This window comes from Sinocyclocheilus grahami, unplaced genomic scaffold (assembly GCF_001515645.1).
Source record: "Sinocyclocheilus grahami isolate Dianchi unplaced genomic scaffold, SAMN03320097.WGS_v1.1 scaffold1385.1, whole genome shotgun sequence".
Classification (NCBI taxonomy): Eukaryota; Metazoa; Chordata; class Actinopteri; order Cypriniformes; family Cyprinidae; genus Sinocyclocheilus; species Sinocyclocheilus grahami.
This window is the reverse complement of record NW_015506564.1, coordinates 141,856-151,531: the sequence shown is the minus strand read 5'-3', so window position 1 is coordinate 151,531 and position 9,676 is coordinate 141,856. Positions and strand designations below refer to the sequence as shown.

The 9,676-nt window shown below is 37.2% G+C and overlaps 2 protein-coding genes and 1 pseudogene across 2 annotated transcripts in view; 2 read left to right on the top strand and 1 right to left on the bottom strand.

Moving 5' to 3' along the window:
- The window catches only part of LOC107569831 (endonuclease 8-like 3), a 9,712-nt pseudogene extending 8,412 nt beyond the window's left edge, over positions 1-1,300 (bottom strand).
- An 842-nt stretch (positions 1,301-2,142) lies between these two features.
- On the top strand, positions 2,143-7,030 carry LOC107569834 (ankyrin repeat and SOCS box protein 5-like). Its single transcript, XM_016255988.1, has 7 exons — positions 2,143-2,359; positions 4,015-4,094; positions 4,346-4,453; positions 5,311-5,464; positions 5,590-5,724; positions 6,597-6,788; positions 6,886-7,030. The coding sequence occupies exons 1-7, from the start codon at positions 2,161-2,163 to the stop codon at positions 7,011-7,013; spliced, it is 996 nt and encodes a 331-aa protein (XP_016111474.1). The 5' UTR covers positions 2,143-2,160; the 3' UTR covers positions 7,014-7,030.
- A 546-nt stretch (positions 7,031-7,576) lies between these two features.
- Positions 7,577-9,676, top strand: part of LOC107569835 (spermatogenesis-associated protein 4-like) — a 16,421-nt gene continuing 14,321 nt past the window's right edge. Inside the window, 1 exon segment of the mRNA XM_016255989.1 lies at positions 7,577-7,677. Within this exon segment, the coding sequence (XP_016111475.1) occupies positions 7,577-7,677 (101 nt within the window).

The window sequence follows — 9,676 nt, the reverse complement described above, 5'->3', positions numbered from 1 at the left end:
CAGGGGTAGGCAAGTTCGGTCCTAGAGAGCCGCAGTCCTGCAGAGTTCAGCTCCAACCCTGAAAACAAAACTCACCTGTCTATAGCCTTAGTAATCCTGAAGACATTGATTAGCTTGTTCAGGTGTGTTTGATTAGGGTTGGAGCTGAGCTCTGTAGGACTGCGGCTCTCTAGGACCGAACTTGCCTACCCCTGCTCTAGGGGAAGCAAACAGAACTGTTATTATTATTATTCCCTGAGGAGTCAGAATCGTTAAATGCTCAGTATAAAAATGAAAAGAGTCAGGCTGTCTGGATCATGCTGAGTTATGATAGCCAGGAATTTAATCCAGCATAGCGAGCGTTTCTGCGACAGGGAAGTTGCCTACTTAAGACCTGCACTTGATGAGCTGACCTCTCAGATATACATTAAGATAAAGTGCTTGACTTTGAAGGAATTTCGATGAAGATGCAATCTAATCCGGGATGAAATGTAATAATTATCCTAGACTACTTAGGAATGAAATGTAAGTTATATATATCCATAATCAGAATTATTACAAGAAAAACGTGTTACCTGATTTATACAGATGTGTCAAAGAAACAGAGAGCATCATTGGTAAGTTGAATAACCAGCATGGGGGTTTTCCTTTACAGTCTATGGTCTGCACTAGCATGTATGTCTGCACTATGTCCGTACTTTCTTCTGCACTGGAAGCTCTTATCGCTAAGTCAAATTCCTTGTGTGTGTAAACATACTTGGTAATAAAGCTCTTTGTGACTTCTGACTTATGATTTTATGATTTAAATACATTAGTGTGAATATTTGTTATATTGGGCATACAATTCCATTGAATAATGACTTTTTACTCAACATTCCTCAACATTTTTCCCTGGTTGACTCTAAAAGATTTCTTATATTCTGGGTAATGTTTTACATAGTTAAGTTACACATGCTACTACACAGGCTATATATCCTTAAAACCTTTCTCATCATATCTTCAATAAATGTACTCAGTTAAAAATATCAAATATCAAAGTCAAGTGTAGATGGTATTACTTTACTTCTTCAGTTGCTGCACATCATTTCAGTCAGTACAGCTTTTTGTATTCATTTGGATAAAATAAACATGAAAATTAGTATTTTGTATTTTATTGAATTCAACTCTGAAGTGGTTACTGGCTATTTGTGTGCAGGTGAAAGCCCGCTTTACTGCAGTGAGAAGGTCCATCAGAGTTCTGGACAATGTTGCGAGTCGTCCCCCCGACGATGGCCCTGGCACAGGCATAAAGCACACCAGATCTGTGGCCATGCAAAGTCATTATCCTGCTACACAACTATTAAGAAGACCCAATCATATTGTAGCCTAAATTAATTAACATTTTTATATTTTTCACTGAATATAGTGATTTATGCAGACTTGGTGAGCATAAGAGACACACACTTATATATTTAAGCTCAGTTTGGCCGGACGGCCAGCTCTAGGAAGGGTTCTGGTCGTCCCAAACGTCTTCCATTTAAGGATTATGGAGGCCACTGTGCTCTTAGGAACCTTAAGTGCAGCAGAAATTTTTTTGTAACCTTGGCCAGATCTGTGCCTTGCCACAATTCTGTCTCTGAGCTCTTCAGGCAGTTCCTTTGACCTCATGATTCTCATTTGCTCTGACATGCACTGTGAGCTGTAAGGTCTGATATAGACAGGTGTGTGGCTTTCCTAATCAAGTCCAATCACATTAATGAGGAAAAAAAATTAACTTAAATGATTTTAGCAAATGGCTGCAATATAACAAAGAGTGAAAAATGTAAGGGGGTCTGAATACTTTCCTTACCCACTGTATATATATATATATATATATATTAAAGTGTGGTCATTTGCATTATATTTATTTACACTAGTTATGCTGTATGGACTAGGCCTACTTCTATAGGCTTTAGTGGAGACTGACAGATGTGGTCACTGATTGGATAAGAGCTGTCTTTATCGTTCCATGGAAACAAAATACAACATGCCGGTGTAAAACCACACAGAATTTTAATTTTGGCCTAACATTTCCTTTAAAACAAATGATATCCAACTCTTACTTGAGTTGCAGTAAGGACCCAAGTGCATGGGGGGTGCTGTTGGGGTGGCGTACAGTAGTGCACTCTGCTTAACCTGCCACAAAACATTCTTAACACAGCCATGACAGAGACCACTGAGGAATACAGGCCATTCACAGCACAGCTGTCCAATGTTTACCTCACCATCCTGGCCCTCTTCTGCTTCAAACTTTTTGTTAGAATTACCCTTAATCTACTCACGCACTTCTACATCATCAAAGGCAACCGCAAGGAGGCTGCCCGGATTTCAGCTGAGTTCTATGATAATGGTCAAGGGCATGGTAAGTAGAGCGTGCACTTACATCACTGCTCACCACTTGGGCAGCAGGAGTGTGGATTTAATTTCCTATTGCCAGCGTTTTGCCCTTTATGATGGCCCATTTGCATGGATATATATGGAACATGGGGAATATTACTATTGCACAATGGTTTTCCTGCAGTGCAGCTTTATTTATAATAGCTGTCATTGCATGTGATGAGGACCTCAACAGGGAGTTCAGTTTTACATTACGGCATTTTAGATATGCTTTTCAAACTCTATACAATTCAAGAAGTGCCATATCTACATTCCAAAGCACATTCTTAAGATTCATATTTGTGTGCTTTACATCACAGCAGGCTACCAAGCACATGGAAGTTCACTAAGTATGCTTGCGACGCAAAACCCAGGAATGGCTGCCAGGCTGCTGTTTACAGTGTTGTATAAATAGAATGGAGGCCACGCACCCCCCTCCCCATTGACTATACAAGAAACCCAGTCATCTTCAGTCTATCAAGCTCATGTGCAGCCAGACGCTTGTCTGCTGGATTTTGAGCAGTGCAGTCGGGCCGTATAAACAGCAGTGAGGGCTTTTGGTGTAAACAAGTTGCAGAGCATCTCAGAAAACAGCGTCTCCAAGTTTAAGATCAGGCACAGAGGAACAGAGACGGGCGATAGTCACAGGGGATTGCCATAGTCTGGCATTTACTAAGCAACTTATGTAGGGCAACATAGATAAAAACACCAGACAGCTTCAGTGACTCTTTTAAAGCATTTTTTGAAGAGAATGATATGAGGAAACATTTTCCTGAAGGGACACAAGCTCTGTCAAAGTGGAAGTGTTGCTGAGCTGGTTAACCAGCCAAGGTTGGTGCTTTGATATGTTTCGTGTGTACGTGGACCGACTTACAATATCCTGAGTGCAAAAGTGAACTGTGTTCTTGAATTAATTGTTCTTGAATGTGAGACTAAGAAGGAAAATCGAAAGATACAGATTTGTGAGGCGGTTCAAACAGTGTCAACAGAGAGCTGGTCATATTTATGTTTTGAACTTGAATGATAATATTATACTGTATTTGAGTGAGTGATGAAGGGAGGTGACGATGATGATGATGACGTGTGGAATGCATCAGCAGTTATTCTGGATATTGACTCAGGTGTGTATACTTGAATAGCAGCTTTTGTGATGGTACTATATGTATGCAGTGAAAATCTGGGACACAAATCCCATTTACATCTCAAAATAAACAAAGTTATTGGACTTGGATTTTTTTTTTAAACAAGCAAATGTAATGAAATAGTTCAAGTTCAAGTTCAAGAAATAAAATTAATAGGAAAATAAGAAATATTTAATATTATTTTATGATCATATAATTTTGAAAAATGAAATTAGAAAAATCTGAATTAAATTAGAAAATTAAATTAATGCAAAATAGAATGACACATATGCATTTACTAAATTTCTTATAATGTATAACATTATTATTAAAACAATTCAACAAACATTTAAAACGTATATTTTCTAATGAATTAGAAAAATGCAAAATAGAAAGATTTACACTATACTTAGGTTGTATGCATGCATGTTTGTATGTATGTATATGTACAAGACGGTATTCATATTTTAAAATTCCAAAATTTCCTGTTTGGCAAATTACTGTTTTTATTCTTCTCCAGGGTCTTGGGCCGACCGCTCTGCTCTTCATGATGCTGCCAGCCAAGGACGACTGCTAGCTCTCAAAACCCTCATTGCGCAGGTAATTTCTCATTTAAATGACCTTAAGTTGAACTGTAAGATAAGAAATACATAATTGTATTAATATGTGTAGTATTTATATATTGTAGTCACATGCACTCTACTGGATAAGTAATGTAATACACATTTGGTGTAGAGGTGAACGCTGTAATCCACCATGCACCCTATTGGAGGGCATTGCTGCCACCATCTGGAATAAAAAAAATCCTACACATTCTAATGCAGTATTAATTTCTCTTAATCTGTCCTCAGGGCCACAGTGTGAATGTGCTGACAATAGACCACATTAGCCCTCTTCATGAGGCGTGCATAGGGAGCCATGTTGCCTGTGCCAGAGCCCTGATAGATGCCGGAGCCAACGTTAGTCTCTGCAGGGCTGATTGGTAACACTTTCATTTCACAGGTCTTGATAAATAGCCTAGGCTTCTGTTACTGAGTTCTTTTCTTTTGTCATTATTATTATTATTATTATTAATAATAATAATAATAATAATAATATTAATAAATGTCTACTGATTTAGTCTAGAAATATATTTTGATTTTAATATAATCATTATATTTTCCAGCATTATTATATTATATTATATTTGTTTTTTATTTTATCTATCAATTATTATTTAAATGATCAATTATTAGTTCTACACCGAATAAAAAGGTGTAAATTTGAAACAATTTTCACCCAGAAATTGCTAGTAAATTTTACAATTGATTACAAAGAAATGGCAACACATTAAATATGCTACATTTCTGTTTTTTTTTTTAACACTCCAATTATCTTTGTTTAATGTACATCTTTGCAAATGGTATCTTTATTTTTGTATATATATATATATATATATATATATATATATATGAAATCATTATCTCATTTATTTTGTCATTACTTTCTTATACTGTATTATATTATTCTATTTGTTTATTTTATTTTATCTATTCAATTAATTCTAGAAAATTTTTATCTTTCTTTTTTATTTTTATATAATCATTCTATCTTTTATTTTGTAATTATTATATTATATTTTTTATTATTATGTTTTTTAATTATTATTTTGTCTATTCGAATATATGAGTTACAGCAAACCCTTATAATTTGGTAAACACTTAAGCCATAAAACCTTCAGCATTTTGTAAAAATGTCAGTTCAGCTGTTGCATTTTTCATATAATTTCATGAAACATGCTGTTTGCTTGCCTTGTATTTTATGTCTGTGTGTTCAGGTTAATGTGACAACTATAGATGGGGTGACTCCATTGTTTAATTCCTGCTCAGCTGGCAGTTTGGAATGTCTAGAGCTGCTCTTGCAGAGTGACGCCAGACCACAGGCCCTGGCTGTATGCCAGCCTTCACCCATCCATGAGGCAGTCAGCAGGGGTGGGTATATGACTGGCACTAAAGTTCCATAGTCTTACACAAATCCAAATTAGCCCTACTTAGCTGACTTGCTAATAGACGCTCTAAGTTTTTAATATGACATGGTGTTATGGTCTCGTTCAAAGGCCACAGTAAGTGTGTGGAGGCACTGATTGCGTGGGCTGTTGATGTGGACTATGAAATCCCTCACATGGGCACTCCTCTCTATAGTGCTAGTCGATGTAAGGAGTTATTTTGTGCCCGCAAGCTGCTTGATGGAGGTAAACAAGTCGAAATTCACACCACTATCTAACTGTGCTGACAAGTGCTGACAAACAAACAGCAGTTTCATGACAATCTAACTTTTAATTTTTCAACTTTAGCAGAGGGTCAGTTCGGCACAACCAGCCTGTATTACAGTTAAGTTTAACAAGCCTAAAGTACATAAAAAGTAGATTCATTTTGAGATGGACAATGCTGAAAGTAACAATAAGGGGGAGTTCATTAAGCGTTGATTCAGTAACCGCTCTAACGGATTCAGTGAGTTCATTCAGTGTCAGACTGATTTAAACCAGTTAACGTGAGTGAAAACGGTTCATAAAAAGAATCGACTCAAATGACTCTTTTTATCTCATCACAGAATGCTAATTCATGTTCACAACTCGGGTTCAGTCAATCAAACTTTATTTCAACCAAACTCACCTTTCAGCAAACCCAATGCAATTCAAAGTGCTTTACAGGCATAAATCAGCAACTGACACAAAATACAAGTTATGAAAATAAAATAGTTTATAATAAAACAGTAAAATGTTAGAATGGAACAAAAATTGTATATTGATCAAATAAAATACAGTAGAAATAAATGAAAATGATGTTAATAAATAAAATAAACATTAATACTAGAATCATATAACTGTAAAACACTACATAAAAGCCAGATTAAATAAGTGCTTTTAATTTACATTAAAAAAAACAGGTATCGTAATATGATTTGTTGTACCATGGCACCATACCGGTTATTAAATTTCTACCAATTTATTGTTTTAACTGATATATCACCCACTCCTACAGGTAGGTCACACTTAAAGTTATGCTTAATATTTGAAAAATAACCTATGCTATGTGTTATGTTACTGAATTTTCACCATCACAGGTGCAAATGTGCAGAGAGGTACAAATTTGGAGACTCCTCTTCATGCAGCAGCCCAGAAAGACTGTATAAGCATAGTGAAGCTCCTGCTGGAATTTGGGGCAGACGTAAATGCACGCAGCCTGGAGTATAAGCGTCCCGTAGAGGTTGCTCCTCCTGGGAGCCTTACAGAGGGATTCCTATTGATTTATGAAGGTGAGTTAAATGTGCAGCAGCATGATAGGCTCAAAAGTTATTTAGATTTTTCCATGTTTTACTGCATCAGCCTTTATCAGTTTTCTTCCTTTTACAGCGACACCCCGTTCTCTACGTCAACTGTGCCGTCAGCAAATCAGGGAGAGTTTGGGTCGTTCCCGACTACATCTTCTGTCACATTTGCCCCTCCCCAAAGCTATGAAGAACTTTCTACAATATAGATAACATCATTATGTTTGCTGGCAAGCCATCTTAGTATTATTGTGTAGTTTGACTTAGTATAACTAATAATTTTAAATAATACAATCTGTTTTATCTTTTTCCATTTAATAATAATTGTCTCCCATTTCTGATTTACCATTGATGTCCTTGGTGTTTAAATAAACTTGTGACTGGTAGCCCATCTTGATTATCTTTAATAAAACAAATATACTTCAGCAACATTTTAGACTTAAAACTATTTCCAGTGACTCATCGTCTCTTCAAAGGGATAGTTCACACAAAAATGTAAATTCTGTCATGATTTCCTCACCCTCAAGATGAATGTTTGTAACCAGTTGAAAATAGTTGACGGTAGCCATTGACTTCCATTGAAAAAAAATCATCCAGATCAAATGTTCTACAAATCAAACATATAATCTGCCAGCAGGTGGAAGGACATCAACTCCAGCGTGTGTCGTCAAGCTTGTTTCCATGCGACTGTAAACAATGAACAGAAAGGATATGTGGCCTCTTCGTCAAACAAATGTGAGGCTGCTCCTCATTTCTGTCGTTATCTATAGTTAAAAATGGCCTATTCACAGTCCCCTAAGAAGGCTGGTCTACCATGAGAGGTTTTGAAATGACTGCAAAGTCTTGATTTATCGTTTTTCCCTAAAAACGTGCACAGGTGAGTAGAGAAGATAACAGCATTTCTACAGCCCCATAAACTTGAGCCATTTTTAGAGCATCTTAATAGATTTGCTCTTGTAGCTATAAAAGCTTAAAAGTGCTATATATAGCTAGTTAGTTTAGTTTTCTAATTGTCAAGTGGTTTCACCATTTACAAAGTTTCAATGTGCAGATTCTCCCACTTGATAAGACAGCCCACTACAAGAATTCCACCGGACTCCACTCATTGACCATACTTGCTTTCTTTTATTTGTCAGATTTGTTTTGATGCAGTGATCAATCAGCCAGTCATTAGTCAAGCAGTCATTAGCCAAGCAGGTGAAAAACCGGCTGCTTCTTCAGTCTGTTGTAGTAGCTTAACTCTGCACAAAAAAAGGAATCGTTTTCCTTGTTCAAACCACTGCTACTCTACATAAAGTCTGTTCTACCCTACTAATTAATAGATTAACTTAACTACCTTCACCTGGTGTTCTCTCACTAGTGAATTCTAGTGCACTCTGGCTTGTGCACTCTAGCTGTTACATGTCTATGAACCTCTGCAATTTTGTCCAGACCATAGCAGATCAACTGGTGGGACCTAAGAGTACCTCTTGGAGTCCTGACTCGGATCTTCAGCAGGTAACGCATTGTTTTCACAAGGACTTTCATGCCTCCGACACCATGGACCACAAGTGTGATGTCTTCGCCTCTGAGATTAAGTTGGTCAGCTGCCTCATGAGTGATATAGTTTGTATCTGAAGCTAGGTCAATAAGGGTACCAATCTTTTGTCCAGCATTAGCTGTAACCTCCAGAATCATCATGATTACAGGCCACTCAACTAAGCCATTTTCCTCTAGAAGGCTTGTTTGACTTTTTACAGTATGAGAGGTCCTGGACACTGTATTGCAGAAAGCATCTCGGCAAACTGTCTCTGAGCTCCTCTTCAGACAGTACTTTGCACATCCTAACAACATTATTGGCCAGCCGGGAGAATTGGCGTTTTGCTGTTGTTCTATTGGCTTTAAGCTGCTCCAATGACTTTGAGTCGGCCATCCTCTATTCCAGCAGGATACAGGTTAAGGGATGGTTTACACTCCTTTATTACAGTGTCTTACCAGGTTTCTGGCTTTTCAGGCTTAGCCGGTTGCTGTTCTGGTCTCTTTTCCAGTCTCCACAGCCGGTTTTTCACTGTCAAGTGGTTTCACCATTTACAAAGTTTCAATGTGCAGATTCTCCCACTTGATAAGACAGCCCACTACAAGAATTCCACCGGACTCCACTCATTGACCATACTTGCTTTCTTTTATTTGTCAGATTTGTTTTGATGCAGTGATCAATCAGCCAGTCATTAGTCAAGCAGTCATTAGCCAAGCAGGTGAAAAACCGGCTGCTTCTCTAGTGAATTCTAGTGCACTCTGGCTTGTGCACTCTAGTTAGGAAGGGTGGAGTAAGAGCAACCAACAGTTTGCCACAACACTAATCAAGTGCAATAACAATAAACATGAATTTACAGATTCTTAAAGAGGACTCTTTCGCTATTTAATAAAATTTCAATTCAATTCAAGTTTATTTATATAGCGCTTTTCACGATACAAATCGTTGCAAAGCAACTTTACAGCAAATTAAGTTTCTACAATATTTAGTAGTAGCTTATTAGTGGTGACTGTCAGTTAATGTACATATGGCAGAAATGTACGGAAAAATCACTTAAAGACATAATCAAACAGACGATGAACACTATTAACAGCAATTATTATATGATGCAATCAAACTTATAGCAAAATGTGGTAGTTCTGTATGTTGTTTCAGGGTTGGCATCATCTGAGGTCCTCTGAGGGGTTGGCATCATCTCTCCTCAGGTGTTCTGGATCCAGACTGAAGCTTGTGTAAATCAGCAAAAACAGAGAAACAAATAGAGACATAATTAGCGTAACTGCTGTTCCAACCAAGCAAAATTGATTTGTTTAACCAAAACTGAAGAATAATAATGTGCATTTGATCAGATATAACTGCAGTA